Raw genomic sequence first — 19,653 nt, 5'->3', positions numbered from 1 at the left:
CTCTCTCTCTCTCTCTTTTGTCAATGCTATTTATCTTTAATATAGTCTACAGCACGAGCTTCTTTAGATGTCCACTTCTTGTTCCTTAAAACACGGTGAATGATCAATTCTACTATTCTCTTTCTTTTTTACCTTTTCTGTATCTTTATACTTCATTGGAATTTTTATAACAGTTATCACTTTAAAATGATTCTGTGTGGCTACAGTGGCCAGTGATTTCTACTGAGATATTACTTCCTTCCTTTCCAGTGACCTGTATTCTGCCAATACTGGGACAGGACTGGTATGGGCCTTCTCCAGTTTCATGGAGAACTGATCATAACTGTATACAAGTATCTGCATCTAGTGCAATGTCGCTGTCAAATGTGACATCAAGTGCTTACTAATTGTGTGTCTGAAGTGAGATTTGGGTACCAGCTCAATATTTACATAGGTTGATGTGAAAAACTGCCTAAAAACCATATCCAGGTTGGTCTGCGAACTGGCCCAAATCATTAACTTGCAAGGTGGATTCAATCCAGGATTGACGCACCTCCCCATATGCTGGATGCTGGCAGTTAAACACCAGAACTAGCTGGGTAGGTAGTGACACTCTGGTAAATCAATAATTCAGTTATTGTTCCTAATCTGCCCTTAGAGCCACGTCATACATCTCTTGATAATGGCTCACAAATTTGCAATTGAAAGTAATAACAGAGTTATAGCAAGGTCTCACTCTCTTTTCATAGAAGAACTGTCAAATTTTAACAAACAAATACTCACTTAGCAGCAAATGTTCATATGTTCATGACAAATTATTTTTCTATTATGAACATTATTGTAGATTGAGAGTAAATAACTTAAATGATATGATGGAATCAAAAGTTCTGGCAGTACATAAATAATTTGGGAGTAAGGGTAAGGATTTGTCTGAAAGGTAGTGTAGTTTTCAGTCTTGTCCGAGTACCTGTCGATAACTCAGTTTCCCTACTACTCGGTGAGCTGTTACCTTTACTCCTAAGTTACTTACAACATAAATAAAAATCCATGAAGCTATCTTTTCCCAATAGTTAACAAGAATTTTATATTAGATGCCAATGTATTATTTTAATTCATCATAGTTAAATAATTTTTCTTATCCATAACGAAATTATGCCATTTCGTTTGGGTAAACATACAAAAAAAGAAAAGAAAGTAAAATTTATTTTATTTTCCTCATTGTTATCATGAATTTTCCACCTGATGATGGAATTAATTTATTTTTCTGCAGATTTGATTTGTGGAATGTATTCCCAGAAATGGAGTAGAGGTGAAACATTCATATGAGATTCATGGTCCTACTTCAAAAAACCTGTGCTTTGATATAAAGCAGAAGTATTCTGAACAAGCATTTCTATATACGGCATGATATCTGTTAATATGAGCCATGATAAAGTTTTTCTTGCACTCAGTAGCAAGAGCTATATGAAAAAAAAACATAAATGATAAAAAGAACATAATACTCATATGAGGAAGAAGAAACTGACCAGAAGACACAGGAAGCGAACAAGACCACACATCTGACTGCTTGTAACAATAACACAGAAGTCTGCAGATGAACGCAAGGCAAACAGCACATTTGTCCGACAGCTCTGCATACTTATGAAATTCTGGTTCACTCCTGTTAAGCTAAAAGGTAGTGTATAATTCTGCTACATAATGCCCAGCAACAAAGCAGTGGCACTATGCATATCAGGTCTCTCTTTACATGACTCTTGTTCGTCATCCATATATTCTTAAATGATATTCATAGCTTTTAAAGCAATTCCTGTCATCTTTCTCCCTTCAGTCTCTCCTATGCTTCTCCACTATATTCTTTCAAGTGAAACATTGGCTTGTAGCCCCATACTTTGCTTGTCCATCTACTCTCTGTCTGTTTTCCAGTACATCACAGTAAACTCAAATGTTTGCAACTTTATACTATCTCCACTCAAGAATGATATTATTTCCTTTAATACATTTTGTCTTTCTGTTACCTCTTTGTGCACAATGCATGGCTGATTACCAATAGACCCCTTTCGTTTATATTTTTAGTGTAAAAATTATAAAGACATTTGTGGATCCTAAACTGACTATTTTTATAATAAGGAACCGATGGTTGGAAATGTAATTTCAGGCAGTGCAAAGACATGATTAAGCTATACAAATGAGGAACAGGTTTGTACACTGTAGAGTCAAAGAAACTGGTATACATGCCTAATATCATGTAGGGTCCCCACAAGCTCGCAGAAGTGCTGCAACACAACATGGCATGGATTTGATTAATGTTGGAAGTAGTGCTGGAGGGAATTGACACCATGAATCCTGCAGGACTGTCCATAAATCCGTTGAGTACGAGGGGCTGCAGATCTCTTCGGAACAGCAAATTGCAAGGCATCCCAGATAAGCTCAATAATATTAATGTCTGGGGAGTTTGGTGGCCAGCGGAAGTGTTTAAACTGAGAAAGGTGTTCCTAGGACTAGCAGTTCTGGACATGTGAGGTGTTGCATTGCCCTGCTGGAATTGCCCATGTCTGCCAGAATGCAAAATGAACATGAATGGATGCATGTGAACAGACAGGATGCTTACATAAGCGTCACTTGTCAGGGTCATATCTAGGCATATCAGAAGTCCCATATCACTCCAACTGCATATACCCCACACCATTACAGAGTCTCTCCAACTTGAACAGTCCTCTGCTGACATGCAGGGTCCATGGATTCATGAGGTTTTCTCCATACCCATACATGTCCATCTGCTCGATACAATTTGAAAAAAGACTCGTTTGACCAGGTAACATGCTTCCAGTCATCAACAGTCCAATGTTGGTGTTGATGGGCCCTGACAAGGTATAAAGCTTTGTGTGGTGCTGTCATCAAGGGTACAAAAGTGGGCCTTTGGCTCCGAAAGCCCATATCAGTGATGTTTCAATGAATGGCTCACACACTGACACTTATTGAGGCCCAACATTGAAATCTGCAGCAATTTGCAGAAGGGTCACACTTCTGTCACATTGAATGATTCTCTTCAGTTGTTGTTGGTCCTATTCTTGCAAGATATTTTCCGGACAAAGCGATGTTGGAGATATGATGCTTTATCAAATTCCTGATATTCATAGTACACTCATAAAATGGTCATGCAGGAAAATCCCCACTTCATCGCTACCTCAGAGATGCTCTGTCCCATCGCTCATGTACCAACTGTAACACCATGTTAAAACTCACTTAAATCTTGATAATCCGCTATTGTATCAGCGGAAACTGATCTAACAACGGTGCCAGACACTTGTTGTCTTACATACGCATTGCTGTCTGCAGTAACTATTCTGCTATTTGAATATGCATTCCTGTACCAGTTTCTTTGGTGCTTCAGTGTAAAATGTTTATGTTTCATAACAAGCAATTTCCTATTACATCATTGTTGTTAGTGTTACCATCAAAGGCAATACAGATTGTCTGTAACATGTCCACAGTAGATTTTACCACTGCTCACAGTAATCACTGTTTGCAGAAGATGGGAGTATTACTCATCACAGGAGCTTATAGACATACATTTTAATGTGTAAGGCAATAAGATGCTGTACACAGCAAGACAACAAATGCACAGAGAGAAATTTTGCAACACGTGGAAAAAAATTGCAATGAATAGAAATATAAGCCACAGACGCAGGGCCAGAGTCCTCAACAAGGAATTGTTAATAAAATAGAATTTGAAGACATGGTGTTGCACTATGTGGGAGAAGATTCATCAATAAATACTCATAAACTTGTCTATTAAATGCACAATTAAAAAAGAAAACATGGTTGAGAGTACTAATCGAGCAATAATTACATGACTATCATTTGTAACATATACGGGCAATGATGGGCCAAATATTTCTGAACCCACAGGTCCATTACAATAATAGATTATCCAGCAGAGTACTACAGTAACAAACTTCATACAGCTTACACAGCTCAGGGATGAGGCCTGTTTCAATCAGAAGCAAGTTTTTGACTGATGCAACAGCCACACCTGGAGCGATGAAAATCCATATGCCACAATGATCTCAGTTCACCAGCACTGATTCTCTATCAAGCTGTGGGCTGTATATGTACGCTGTGAACTAAAATGACTGTATTTGCTGACACACTGTTTGAATAATGCATGTTATAGTGCTATAGGGGAAGTGCCAAGCCCAGGATGGGAAGTGTCATTTTAAAACTGAAACCTACACTCACAGTTTTTGTAAATCTTACATAGGGACCCTTCATGTCCACACTTGCAAGGTGACCATTCAAAAAGATCTGACACTCTTCTTTGGTTAGTATCTAAATAGAATTCTGCCAAAAACACAGTGATTTATTTTCACCTGGCTTGTTTACCATTTGTAACTATCAGAGAAGTGTCACAAGTGGGGAATTTTGAGTAAAACCTACATTACAGAGTCCCACCTCACTAACATGTTGTGCAGATGCAATTACATGAGAATTCTGAAATAGTAGTTTATGAACTTTATTAAGTGAGTAACTGAGAAAAAAGCACATCCTTGGTATAAAACAAATGTGTAATGACTTCACATAAGTTGTTTAAAAACTCATAGCATTTCTCATTTCACCAGGTATTGATGGCCCTTAAAAAGTGCATTCTTTCATCAGAAAAGAATGTAGTTTGGGGAATAACAGGTAGACAATGAAGTTTTGCATAGTAACCATATGAAAAAATACTGTCCCTTTGTGTGCCATCATTTGCCAAAATCTCATTTCATTCCCTCAATCTGATTATGTAATTTGAGGAATGTTGGGGATATTTCACTCTGGCTTCATTGCTGGCATGGTGTGATTGCAAATGAGTGCACTACATCAGATCAATTTTCTCAAGACTGGTGACAGAGACCTCCACTGAAGTCTAATTAAAAATTCAATATGTTAGTTAAATTTCATACGCAGCAACATATTATGTAATATGTACCGAACACAAAATTATAATGAGCCCTGTTTTTCATTGCAAACTTTTTCAAACTTCACACATTCTCTTACTTCCATGTAAATATCACAATAACTTTGATCTTTAAGGAAATGATAGGCACATCATAATAAACCTGACATATAAAGCTACAAGTAAAGCAAAACTTAAATTTTTTACCGAATAGTTTTTTTAAAATTGTAAGACTGTTGGGCTTGCACAGCAATTCTGTCATTGCCAACGGGCTGAGCGATTGCAAACACTTGTCAAACTCCCCTTCTGAACAAATGAATGAACTCACCCAGAGCTTTGGACAAAAACTGGTCACTGTACCTCAGCCACCGTATCTTGTGTGACCTATACTTCATGTTCCTTTCAGGTATGTGGGCTTAATTGTTAGAACTGTATCTCTTGACCATGAGATAGTGTGTTTTCAACATGGCAGTACACTATCCCATTTTATTATTAATGTGTGGGAGCATCTAACAACAATTAGCCTTACTATGGCTTTTGGCTGATACCAACGCGATCGTCGGATCTCATTTCTATTGCTTTTTCCCCCTGTTGGTTATGAAAAGTTGAAGGTCATGAAAACCCAGCAAAATCAGCAGAGATTTGCAGGGTGCTAGCTGTTTGTCTTATTGTACAACAGGCAACAGGTATATGTGAGCATGTGCATCAAAATTATATGAGCCATTTTAATCCAACCAAAGACTGGTAATCATCAGTCTGAAAAACAGCTATGAGCTTAAGTTGCTGCTGTAAAATTTAATTGGCTGATGAATGTAAAATAAACTAAACATTAAATTCTAATCAATAATTTCTCATTGCAAAATACTCATGTAGGATTGTCTACCATTTGTATAATTTGTATTGTAGAAATTTGGGACATCCTGTATATGGCTGGGTAAGAAGAATTCTTTTGTTTGGAAATTACTTACAAAATTTTTGGAATGACTGGAGATACAAAACAGAAACATAACTATTTTCTGTTATTGGTGATAACATTTTTCAGCTGATTCTAAACAATAATGTCACTCTGCTGGTAGCCATTAGTGGTGATGCACTGCTGAATACATTCACGGATATTGTGCATGCATTTATAGATCAACCTGTGTCAAATGACAGTAAATTTTTCCCACTTCACTTCCTTTTCATGTTCAACAGTAACGCACCTAGACCTCAGCTTTTTGGCATTTAGAAGGTGATATAATTTGTAGAGTAACATTTGGAGAATCAATGTTTGGCTCGGAACCATATCAGTTCTAGGGATGGTGCTCCAGAGTGTGAGCTTGATTTACATTCTGTTAGCAATGCTGATCGCAGCCTTCTCTCCCAGTCATTGAAATACTCTAAGTATGACCTTGGAGTCCAAACAACAGACATTGTGAATTCAAATATGTATCACAATCAGTTACAACTAATGTGTAAAAAGTACCATTATGTATGTCTTTCCTAGTACTTTTTTCTTTGATATGTGTTACTGTATTTGCCACTCAAAATCAGAGAGTGATTTCTACACAGCTGAATTACCCTTACATCCTCTAAATGCCATTTCTTCAAGTCACATTGCCAAACTCTTTTTTTAACCTTGTTAAAATTCTTAAGTGATATACTTCATATGTGACAGCTCAAATTAAAACATCCACTTCTTTATGCAGCTGCCATTCCACTGACTATAATACCTTTGGTTAACATAAATGATTAAATTTTAAGACTATTTGTGTTAAGAATAGTTTGATGCAGGAAATAAGTGAATGGGTTCTTCTTTCACAAAGAGTACAAGCAAGCCATAAACACTAACTCAACATAACTTGTACAAGGTCTGTCTTTCGTTGAGTTTATGTGTATATCAACAATAACAACTTACAATTATGCACTAGCCTAATTACAGTTTTCTATGTATGTCAAGTACAAATAAAACCTGAAAACAGTACATGCTATTCTGGAGCACAGTTTTACCTTTATTCATTTATTTTTCAATACTTCAACATTCACAAATACATTGGGAAATGGCAAAAGGTTGTGTTATTGTGCTTCTCATTAATTATTAACACACTTCATGTGCTTTTCATATGTCAGTATATGTACAAAGCTGTGTGTGTGTGGGTGTGTTAAGCTGTTAATATTAACATTTGTCTCAGTTTCCTACCTGTTTAAGATGGTTTTTCAAAATTGTCCCCTCAGGTTCTGGTAATGGTGGTAGTTCATCTGTTGCTCCAGATGGTGGTGTTATCTTATTAGAGTCCAAGTCAACCAGCCAGATGTCATCAGGAAGCCTTTAATTCATAAAGTCAAATGTCTCTGTAAATCTGCTATGACATTTATGATTAATACTTTCCTTTATAATCAATCATTGATAATGCACCAATAAACAATGTAAAAGTATATTCAGACTGGAATAATAATTTAGAATGAGAACAAAGTGCAGAATATGTCATTCAATTTCTCTCCATAATGTTTAACCAAACGAAGTTAAGAGTGGCAACAAATATTTGATGTGAGAATAAATTCAAATTATAAAACCTGTTTCTAGATTTCGATTTATAATTTTAAGAAACTATTAACTGACCCACTGTTTGATTGACAGTTCTTTATTATACTGTTTCCTTTTCCTTGCTCTTTCAACTATCTTCAGGTTAATGCTTCATATCTCTTACTAAATTCACATTTTTAGAATCGGTATTACATCACAGTTGTTCTGTGGCCCTCATATCAATTATGTTTTAGATACACACATAAAACATTTATTACAAAAATTTACATACACAATTGTAACTTGTGAACTGAATAAATGCTTCACAGACTTACAAACCTGATATGGCAAGAAGTCAGTGAAACATTTATTTGTGCTCCTAACTTTTTCAGGTAATGGAATACAACCTGTGAATATTTAATGACTAAACCTATGACACACATAATTTGTTTGTTATTGTCACAGCAGTTCTAGATTTTTAAATAAACACTGACATATGCTGCAAATATTTAATAACAAATGTAATAAATCTAATAACTGACTCTACTGAAAAGGAATAACACAGCAATGAAACATAATGGAACAGATAAAAGACTACAAAATGAAAAATTTGCAATTACAAAATCAACACTTTTGTGACTAACCACTGAAAGAAGTAAAGAGAATTTTTAAAAAATATAGTAAGCACTTCTAGCAAAGAGAATTTGGAGGGAAAATGCCTCAATTAATTGTAGCACAAAATGAAGGACAAGCCACTGGCTACCTTTTTGGTCATAGTATCATACACAATCAGTGAAAAGTTCTAGGCCACAAGAGTCACAGTGTTAAGCCCTCTTGACGAAGAAAGGAGATTTTTACTATACTGTCATATGCTGTAAACCATCCAGTGTAGTGTGGCAGTTATTTGCTAGCTGGCGATGAGCAGGACAATGGTTTAATTCCCATTGCAAAATACTAGAATATCCTATACAAATGTCAGTAGGAACTTACTCTGCTGAGGCAAGAAGTTGTCACATAGTGAGATGGTGTCATCCCACATGTTCTTATATCACTCCTGACGTTAATTTTTTCTGCATTTTATCACATTTTGTGAACAACACATATGAGACAAATAAACAAAATATTTAATTTTAGACAGTAAAAAATCCTGGAAGGAATACTGATAACATTATGAAAAGGATAGTTGCTACTCACCATACAGCAGAGGTGCTGAGTCACAGATAGGCACAACAAAAAGACTGTCAAACAAGTAAGCTTTTGGCCAAAAAGGCCTTAATCAGAACACAAGTGCAACTCACACATACATGACCACAGTCTGTGGCTGCCAAGGTCAGATTGCGAGCACATGATGGTAGAAGCAACTGAGTGGTGGAGGTAAGGAGCAGGCTGGGGATGAGGGAAGGGTAAAAAGAGTGTGGGTGTGTTGATGGAACAGAGAGCTGTGTAGTGCTGGAATTGGAACAGGGAAGGGGATAGGTAGGTAAAGAACAATGACTAATTAAGGATGAGGCCAGGATGGTTACAGGAGCATAGGATATATTGCAGGGAGAGTTCCCACCTGTGCAATTCAGAAAAGCTGGTGTTGGTGGGATGGATCCACATGACATAGGCTGTCAAACCTGAAGTGGAGAACGGCATGTTGGACAGCATGCTCAGCAACTGGGTAGCCCAGCTATTTCCTGGCTGTTGTTTGTTGGTGGCCATTCATGCAGACAGACAGCTTGTTGGCTGTCATGCCTACATAAAATGCAGTACACTGGTTCAAGCTTAGCTTGTAGATTACATGACTGATTTCACAGGGTTTCCTGCCTTTGATGGGATAAGTGATGCTTGTGACTAGGCTGGAATAGGTGGGGGTGGGAGGAGGTATGGAACACGGATATGACCCATGTGGCAAGGGGTTGGGAGCAGTCCCTTGTATGTTCCCACAAGCACCAATCTAGTGTGTCCCCCCCCCCCCCCCACTCCCACCCTGCTATCCCTCCCCCTCCCCATCCCAGCCTCCTCCTTACATCCATCACCCAGTTGCTTCTTCCATCATGTACTGCTGCTCGCAGTCTGACCTCGGCAGCCAGAGACTGCGGTCATGTGTGGGTGAGTTGCACTTGCATATATGTGTGTTGTCTAATTCCAATGAAGGCTTTTTTGGCCAAAAGCTTACTTTTTGACAGTCTTTTTGTTGTGCCTACCTGAAGCTCAGCATCTACACTATATGATGAGTAGCAACTATCTTTCTCATAATATTATCAAAAAGCTATATTCATACTCAGATCTTATTTCAACAGAATTAATTGTTCAAGATATATTTTCTCAAACATTAACAATAAAAATATAATTAATTTGCTGGATTTAACTGCCTTATAGAAGCAGTCATAATTTAAAGTTGGTCAAAAACACATACAGGTGAAATCTGCAGTGATTTAATACATACAGGTGAAATCTGCCGTGATTTAATAGATGTTTTCAGGTTATTTGCTACAGCTCATCAAAAATCCCTCATTTTCTTCTTCTCAACGAGCATCTTACTATTTAAATAATTATTCAGAATTAAAGTTTTTGTGTTCCAGAATGTTTCATTCTTAACTTGTTATTGTTCCCTAAATTCAGTCCCATAGTTTTCTAGCCCTGTATCTCTGCTTCTAAAAATGTCCACTTTTACTAGAAGAACTTGTTAGTCTGTTAATTATTTGATTTTAATAATTTCATTATTAAACAAGTTTTGGAGGGCTACAGTAATTCCCAAAGAGGTAGAAATTGATTTTACAACCCAGATCCTAAAATTTTGTTAATTTCCCTATAAACCAACTCATAGTTAAAGGAAGTTCTTCTGCTCATTATAATTTTTGTACACTGATTTTACTGTCTTTCAGTTTAATAACAATTTTTAATTTTATTATCATGTTCACCTGTAAGCTGATGGACAGGAAAAATGCTATGGCAGTCTGCACTAAGTAATCTAGTTGATATCATCTCTCGGTCGAAATGTACAATTAATTTGTGAGTCAGGCAAATTTATGATAGTCAAGTTTAATGTAAAAATAACACCACTCTGTCAAAGAATAGTGTTGTGTTTGTCATTAAATAACTGGTCATTAAAACCAAATTATAGCAAGAAGCAAGAAATTAACATGTAGCATCACTACTTCAAAGGTAAAACCCAGGTCAGTAATTTTATAAAGTCCAGCTGTCTGTACTTTCATGCTTGCTTGCAATATATGCTTTCAGTGTGAAGTGTTAGCTCTTGTTTACTACAATTCTATCATAGTTGGAACACAATTCCAGATTATATCTGACAGTTTGCTGAAGATGCCAGGTAGCCCTGACATCGACATCACTATGGCTCCAATAAAAATACATGAAAGTTGTCAGCTTCATTGGCAGTAACCCAGGGAGAGGAGAATTAAATAAAATAAAACAAAAACTGTAAATTCCTCCTATGGTCTGCATCACCAAGGCACCAATGGATAAAAAATTATTTCTGACCCAGAGGCCCATCAGGAATTCAGTTATATTTTTTGTAGATGGTGGCCAGAATCTAAAAAAATGACTATAGGAATTCGAACATGTTATTAACATGATGTGTTTTGCCAGTGTCTACTTTCACTTGGGTGATATAGTCCAGCAATGGCATGACAACAAGAATAAGCTCAAGAGCTGATCAAAGCTAGAAATAAAAGAAACATTTGGTAACAACTAGCAGCAGATCTACATAGCATGAGTACAACTGGACAAAACTTAATGCCAGAGGGAAATGATGAAGTCACATACACAGTTTCCAGTTCTGTGTCACACAGTGAAACTGAGTATGATGGTAGTTGTCAAAGTTTCACACCTAATGAAGGGCATGGCAGAGGACTTCACCAAGAAGCACCTGTACACTGAGGGACTGCAGCAGAAAAACAGAGTAGACCGAGAGATATTCTACAATTTTCTGGATGTCGTACTGGTGGCAATCATAGAAGACCCTTAGGAACTTGCACTGCTAATATGGCAAATAGTGAGAGAAGAGATATAAAATTTCATGCAATCTTCTAATACCAAAATTAGATTGCCAGAAGCAGCACTATTGACTGTTGAAAACAGCCAGATCGGAAGCATCACTACAGCTGTGGTTATAGTGGAGCCACATGACACAATCAGAGCCGCATGGTGCAGCGACTAGAGCAACACTGGTGAACCAAACCAGTGCTGCTCAGTGCATGTGATTATTGTGATGCTGCAGGCACTACTGTGCACAGAGGAGTGGCACAGAGAGGCTATGAGTGAATCAAAAAAATTGTTTGTGAGTGAGATGACCAGCTGCATTCAGGCAATGCTAGCAGCATTTCACTGTTGCACCAGGTAGCACAGTCGCTACTATTGTTAGTGCTTGTGTTTCTTTTGTTGTACTGTTTAAGAAAGTAGTATCAGCAACAGCCATAATAGCAGCTGTTTCTACTCAGCGTATTTTATGGAACAAGAGAAACATCTACATGTGGCAGCAGTATTACAAACTAGAAGTATAGAATGCATTTCCTTATTCTCTCATTTCTTTCATTGTCTTAAAATGATAGGCAATAATTAAACTGAAGTAGCCCAGCTAATAAACACTTGAAAATCATGTTTCATTATGTGAAAAATGTTTTCAAAACTATCCCGTGTGGACAGCTTCATTTGAAGCTCTGCTAACATATCATATTGTATGTTAAGTGCCTTGTATTGAATACTCAATTTCTACTGTATGTTTCTTATTGACACTGAGGGATTCTTATAGGCCAATGACAGTGTTGTGGAGAACATGTACATTTCACAATATTGTCCGCAAATTTTTGTGAGGTTTGTTTTGGCTTCCAAAATATGCTCCAGTTAGCAATCATTATTCGTAAAGCACATTCAATTAATCATTATAATCTAGAAAATAATTTGTTGAAATATTCTTTCCTTGGATCTAAAACCCATTGATTATAAGAGTTGATAAAATGCCTTGAAATACACTATAAGAATGAAATCTATCACTTTCGTTTCCCTTCCCATGTCACCCAACATTAATTATAATGAATTTCCTGTGAGGACCTGCAACTGGTGTAGGATCAAAGAATGAAAATGTTTTATAAACATTTTACCAGAATTTTCTGAGCATTTTAGATAAGTGTGGTTTCTGTCAACATCACCAAATGCATTTGGAAAATTTTGTATGTTATATAAAACATTTACTGTAATTAGAAAATCATCTTCAGAAGGTGTTCATGTATTGTGGCCAGAGGCGACCCCACAGTACTTTGGTAGTTGACTCCACAACTCCACAATTCTTAGAATGGTTATAAATCCTACTGTGAATGTCAGAGCCATGTCTTGAAAACTTCTCCTGGTTTCCATGAACTTGTAATAATCCTCATTTCATCAGCTGTTGATGACCCTTAAAAAATTACATTATTAAGTTGAAAAAATCTGCAGTTACCTTATATTGCACTAGGTAAGGAAGTTACACACAGTAACCACATGCAAACCACCTTCCTCTTTGCGTGCTATCATTTGCCAAAATCTTGTTTCTACATTGCAAACCATTTATGAGAAACAAGGATGTTATGAGTATTTCATTCTCGCTTTGTCATCTGGACAGGTGAGTGGAATGAAGTGTGCTATATACAATCCATTTTCTTGAAAATGGAGGGAGTTAAAGACTCCGTCGTTAGCTTAAAGAATACTTCAATGTTAACTACACCTGGTACATAGCAACATATGACCTAACATGCACCAAACAAAACTTCATAGTGACATCAATTTTTCATTGCAGACTATTTGATTTCTTTAAAGTGGTTTGCTTGGTTTTGAAATAAAACAATAACTATGCTTATTAATGAAACTATAAGCAGTTCACCATGAAGCTGAAAAATAAAGCTATGAGATGTGTGGGAATAAACTTGTTTTTACTGAGAAGTTTCTTTTAAATTGTTTGAGAAAGGCTACACACTGGCAAGCTTGTGCGTTTGCCTGCCTGCTGCCGCACTGTTTCCTGCTCCCAATGTACCTGGGAATGAAGCAGAAGTGTGGCAGCTCCCCCATGCACAGCTCCACTATACTCCGTTGTGCCACTCGATTGTAATCCAGGACTAATTCAAGAAGAGGTTTGTTCATCATCTGCTTCAATCTCTAGAAGACATGCCAACACTGAGGAATGAAATTTGAAACTCTATAACTTATGTTGCAGTGGTCATACAACACACAAGGTTCTCGACAACATAAAAGCAACTGGTACCCACACCACTTCTCTCACCAAGCAGAGAAATTGACACTTGTCGAAAACGCACAATTATCTCTCCACTGCGTACACTCTATGTACATTATACACAACTATAGAGAGACAAGAAGAGTTTTCAACAATTGTTGTCCCACTAGACATCAAACAACAAGATAAGTTTATGTATAGCATGTAATTGCAGAAGACTACAGCCGATCTGCTGGATGGAGCTCATTGCCATACCCTGGTCAAGGTAGGTCTCCAGCCATTCAGTGTCACCATACAGAGGTTTTATCTGCTCACACAACTGCCAAAATCAGAAAATAAATGAGACGACAATATATGGAGGTGGGGACATCACCGATGAAAATGCTCCATGGATGAGATTTCCTGAAATGTTGGGAAAACACATGAAGTCATCACCAAAGATCAACCTGTACAGGCACGAGCAAATTGTGGGCCATAACTTTCACTGGTTGTCATTGCCAACTAAAATAGATTATGTTCATAAATTTAAAGGCACTGTGCTGAAAGCTGCAACACATCTTGCCAATAGTAACTTGTGTTGTGAGAATATCAATGATAGAACACTGCCTTAGAGCTTTAGCAATATTACATTGCAGTAGTATAGAAAACTACACACAATCACAAGCACTGGCAAGAACCCAGTCATCTCTACACTAACAAAAATTGCAGTGTAACAAAAGGAAAAGTCAGCATTAAAGAAGACCACAAAGGCCTCACACGAGGATGAATCTGTCCAAGGCAAATTCAGATTAAAAGCTGGAACATTGTAAAAAGGTATCACAAACCAGTTGGATGGAAATAATTTCTTGTCATCCCAGCTCATTTGGAGTTAGATTTACTGAAGTGTCTTTGTGAAGCTCCAACATCAGCTCATCTGAGATCTGCAATGGCTTCTGATGAAACCAGAAGCAAGTTTCACTGGGCAGGTCTCTACTGATGTGTCAGACATTGTGTAAGTCATTGTATGCAATGTTAATGATGTTTAGTGTGTGCCTCAGTTAGCAACAGGACAATTAGTACTAACTCTTCTTGCAGCTGCTCCGTCTCACTGGGTGGGAGATGACCTTTTGGGATGGTTACCCAAGTCAACTGACAAGAATAATTGGATTATTCTGTGCCTTACTCATTACAATGTCATCATGAAGATTGTAACAACAGCCAAAGCTCTAGAAATCAACAGGTGTCTTGTATTAAAGTTCATTTTGAAGCATGGAGAGCCACCTGTAACGATCTCTGATTTTCGGCATGTGCTTCAAGCAAGACTGGTGTCTGAAATAACTATATGATGCAAAACCAACTACAGGATGACTTTCACCTGCAAGCAAAATGTCCCGTAGAAGTTTTAATAAGATGCTGGAAGATATGCTCACAGTACATTTAAATCCAATAGGGCACAGCTTGACATTACAGGTTTTGCACTAGCTTTCTCAGTACGCTGTAAAAAGACTGAAACAATGATAGGTACCTTGTTTCCATTACAGCCTGAAGAAGTAAGATTGTTGACGCAAATACAGACCTTGCATCCCAAGGATAAGAACTGTGAACATTATAATGCCAAACATTCAATTGTAAGCTATAATCCAGGGGATCTAGTATGAATTTTTACACTTACACATAACATTTGGATATTATACAACTTTATTATACAGGGTGTATCTATGGACAAGGAAAAAAATTCCTGGGTTTTTCACAGATGTCTTGGTTAAAAATATTTCAGAAATATTAGAATTATCAGCCATAATTTCCTCACAGCCTGGCCATCCAGATCACCTGATATTAATCCATGTGGCTCCTGGCTGGGGTCATCTAAAAGATGTGTTCAGTGCTCCAATTATTAAAGTAGCTGAATTGAAAGTGTGCACTGTGCAATGCATTCTGAACAAGACCCCTGAAACACTCCAATCTACTGTGGAATATGCCGTTCATCGATTTCAACTTGTGGCAGAAAACGGTAGACAGCATAATGAACATGTCACAAGCCAGTCTCATGACAGTTAGAAACCAATGTCATTTTGCTTTTTATGCAGCTTTTGGTCCCAGGACAATTAAAAACTGATGTCATTTTGTTTCATAGCAATTTTTGCCTCAGCACAATTAAAAAAAGATTCTTACTGTCCAATGTAGTATGACCTTGCCATGGTGGTCTTACCTAACTAATAGTGACCAATCAACTTTACGGATGGTGTAATGTGCATCTCAAACCATAGCTGCTGTATTGTGATTCATTAGTCATTTGCAGCCGGCCCCATTTACATTAAGACGGTTACAGCACAATCTAGTGGAAAAATATTTGTATACTTAAAAAAGAAAAATCCATGACTTTCCTCGTGTATCAATAATACACTGTTCAAATTATACATCAATGTGAGCAATGGCTCTCTTTCTACAGTGTTTTGAAACTGGAACGTTAATTATGGACACCCTGTATAATTCAGAGAATCTTTGTGCTGTGGCAGGCAGTTCAGCTCCATCTATATTTTCATGTGTGCTTGATAAATACGCTTTTGGTATGAAGTGTTAGTTGATGATGATCCTTCTGTCTTAATTGATACTAGATTCTGGACTCTATGTGACAATATGGCAGCGTTCTATAAGGAGAAGAATTAGCATCATGTATTCTTAGCCAATTAAAGAAGTGATTTTTCTGTCAAGTATTCTGTTTTATTAAATTATGTTCACTTTCAAATTACATCACACTAAAATGGAAAACAACTATGATCAGTAGGGTGGTATGCTAAGCCAATCTTTTGCTGATTTTTCTCTGTGTCACTATAACTACTATGATGTGCTTTCACAAAATAACAAGGCTATGCCAGTGAACGTTCCAAGCTGGGCACAAATGACAGTTGATCTGACAAGTCACAATTTTTCTATTGCAGGTGGTCCATTCTGTTCTAGTGCTTGAAGGATTGCTCAGAGCCTTGTCTAAAATACATCTACATCTACATCTACATCCGTACTCCGCAAGCCACCTGACGGTGTGTGGCGGAGGGTACCCTGAGTACCTCTATCGGTTCTCCCTTCTATTCCAGTCTCGTATTGTACGTGGAAAGAAGGATTGTCGGTATGCTTCTGTGTGGGCTCTAATCTCTCTGATTTTATCCTCATGGTCTCTTCGCGAGATATACGTAGGAGGGAGCAATATACTGCTTGACTCTTCGGTGAAGGTATGTTCTCGAAACTTCAACAAAAGCCCGTACCGAGCTACTGAGCGTCTCTCCTGCAGAGTCTTCCACTGGAGTTTATCTATCATCTCCGTAACGCTTTCGCAATTACTAAATGATCCTGTAACGAAGCGCGCTGCTCTCCGTTGGATCTTCTCTATCTCTTCTATCAACCCTACCTGGTGCGGATCCCACACTGCTGAGCAGTATTCAAGCATTGGGCGAACAAGCGTACTGTAACCTACTTCCTTTGTTGTCGGATTGCATTTCCTTAGGATTCTTCCAATGAATCTCAGTCTGGCATCTGCTTTACCGACGATCAACTTTATATGATCATTCCATTTTAAATCACTCCTAATGCGTACTCCCAGATAATTTATGGAATTAACTGCTTCCAGTTGCTGACCTGCTATTTTGTAGCTAAATGATAAGGGACCTATCTTTCTATGTATTCGCATCACATTACACTTCGCTACATTGAGATTCAATTGCCATTCCGTGCACCATGCGTCAATTCGCTGCAGATCCTCCTGCATTTCAGTACAATTTTCCATTGTTGCAACCTCTCGATACACCACAGCATCATCTGCAAAAAGCCTCAGTGAACTTCCGATGTCATCCACCAGGTCATTTATGTATATTGTGAATAGCAACGGTCCTATGACACTCCCCTGCGGCACACCTGAAATCACTCTTACTTCGGAAGACTTCTCTCCATTGAGAATGACGTGCTGCGTTCTGTTATCTAGGAACTCCTCAATCCAATCACACAATTGATCTGATAGTCCGTATGCTCTTACTTTGTTCATTAAACGACTATGGGGAACTGTGTCAAACGCCTTGCGGAAATCTAGAAACACGGCATCTACCTGTGAACCCGTGTCTAAGGCCCTCTGAGTCTCGTGGACGAATAGCGCGAGCTGGGTTTCACACGATCGTCTTTTTCTAAACCCATGCTGATTCCTACAGAGTAGATTTCTAGTCTCCAGAAAAGACATTATACTCGAACATAATACGTGTTCCAAAATTCTACAACTGATCGACGTTAGAGATATAGGTCTATAGTTCTGCACATCTGTTCGACGTCCCTTCTTGAGAACGGGGATGACCTGTGCCCTTTTCCAATCCTTTGGAACGCTTCGCTCTTCTAGAGACCTACGGTACACCGCTGCAAGAAGGGGGGCAAGTTCCTTCGCGTACTCTGTGTAAAATCGAACTGGTATCCCATCAGGACCAGCGGCCTTTCCTCTTTTGAGCGATTTTAATTGTTTCTCTATCCCTCTGTCGTCTACTTCGATATCTACCATTTTGTCAACTGTGCGACAATCTAGAGAAGGAAGCACAGTGCAGTCTTCCTCTGTGAAACAGCTTTGGAAGAAGACATTTAGTAATTCGGCCTTTAGTCTGTCATCCTCTGTTTCAGTACCATTTTGGTCACAGAGTGTCTGGACATTTTGTTTTGATCCACCTACATACAATACATTCATTTGGTAACTTCATTTGAATATACTGTAGGGGGAAAGAGCACAGCTAATAACAGTGTCCCACCTTTTTCCATCAATGCAACAAAAATAACACAATTACAGAGTTCAGGAACATAGTAAAAGGTATTTGTTTACAAGCATAACACAGAGTGAAGGTGCTACTGTATCTAAATTTATGAGTAACCAGATGGTAGCATACTTCTGCTCTATGTGAAAACACTCATGCACACCACATGGCATATAGATGTGGAATGCACTTGATTTTAAAATCTATTGAATTATGCACAAATTTATGGCTGACTAATTCCCCAAAAAATGCTGTTTCAGTGTTTCCTTTAAAAGTTCCTGTTATAAAGCCAAAGGCTTCATGATTTATTCTGTATAAGATATTAAAATTCACAGTTTAGAGGTGGCACAAAATGAAAACTTCATGCACTAGAAAATGTTACTGCAGTTGCTCACATCAAATGTCCTGGTGCAAAGAGAAAAAGGATGCTGAATGGCTTGCATGTTCTCAAATTCAGATGTTTTAAGCACAGCCATAAAGTAGCATCTCAAAGAATCTGAAGATTAAAAAAATGAAATAATCTGTTCCCATAAGTTAATGAATCCCCAAGAGCCACAATAAAACATCAAGCTGACAGACAAAATGTAGTGGAAAAAGTGAGCAACATGATTATGAGATATGTTCAAGAAATTCTGGAACTTTGTCCACAAAATTTTTCTACGCTTAAGTTTTACTTATTGTGCATAGTCTCCTTCAAAATACTCTCCTCCACAATTGATATACCACCCCCAATGTCATTTACATTTCTGGAAGCAGTCGTGATATGCCTCTTACTGGATTGCGCAAAGTGCCGTCTGTCAATTGTTTACTACCTCATCTATTATTGCAAATCTTCATCCTTTCAATGGGGTTTTCAATTTTGAAAATAAAAAAAGTGTGCAGAGTAGGGAGGATGAGGCAGCACAGTGATTTTGTTTTCTGTGCAATAGTCACACACCAACAGGGATGAATGTACAGGCGCATTATCATGATGCAAGAGCCATGAATTGTCTCGTCACATTTCAGGCTGTTTCCTTCTCACGTTTTCTTGCAGGCATCACGACACAGTCCTGAGAGTCCCATCGATTAACAGTTTGTCCCTGTGGCATCAATTCATTAACAACTAATCCATCAAAGTCAAAGAAAACTGTCAGCACAGCTTTGACATTTGACCTAACCTGATGAGCTTTTTTAGCCTACAGACAACCTTTCTCAACCCATTGAAAAGAATGAGCCTTGGTCTCAACATCATAGCCATAGACCCAGACCATATCACCAGTTATGATTTTCTTATGGA

The 19,653-nt window shown here is 37.9% G+C and overlaps 1 protein-coding gene across 18 annotated transcripts in view; it reads right to left on the bottom strand.

The window, feature by feature from the left end:
- Positions 1 to 19,653, bottom strand: part of LOC126354708 (MAP kinase-activating death domain protein) — a 684,767-nt gene that overhangs the window by 376,301 nt on the left and 288,813 nt on the right. For all 18 annotated transcript variants that reach the window (XM_050004532.1, XM_050004534.1, XM_050004547.1 and 15 more), the window contains one exon: positions 7,095 to 7,221. In XM_050004532.1, the coding sequence (XP_049860489.1) occupies positions 7,095 to 7,221 (127 nt within the window). The remainder of the gene's footprint in view (positions 1 to 7,094; positions 7,222 to 19,653) is intronic.

This window comes from Schistocerca gregaria, chromosome 3, assembly GCF_023897955.1.
Source record: "Schistocerca gregaria isolate iqSchGreg1 chromosome 3, iqSchGreg1.2, whole genome shotgun sequence".
Taxonomy (NCBI): Eukaryota; Metazoa; Arthropoda; class Insecta; order Orthoptera; family Acrididae; genus Schistocerca; species Schistocerca gregaria.
This window is presented reverse-complemented; position numbering and strand designations above follow the sequence as displayed.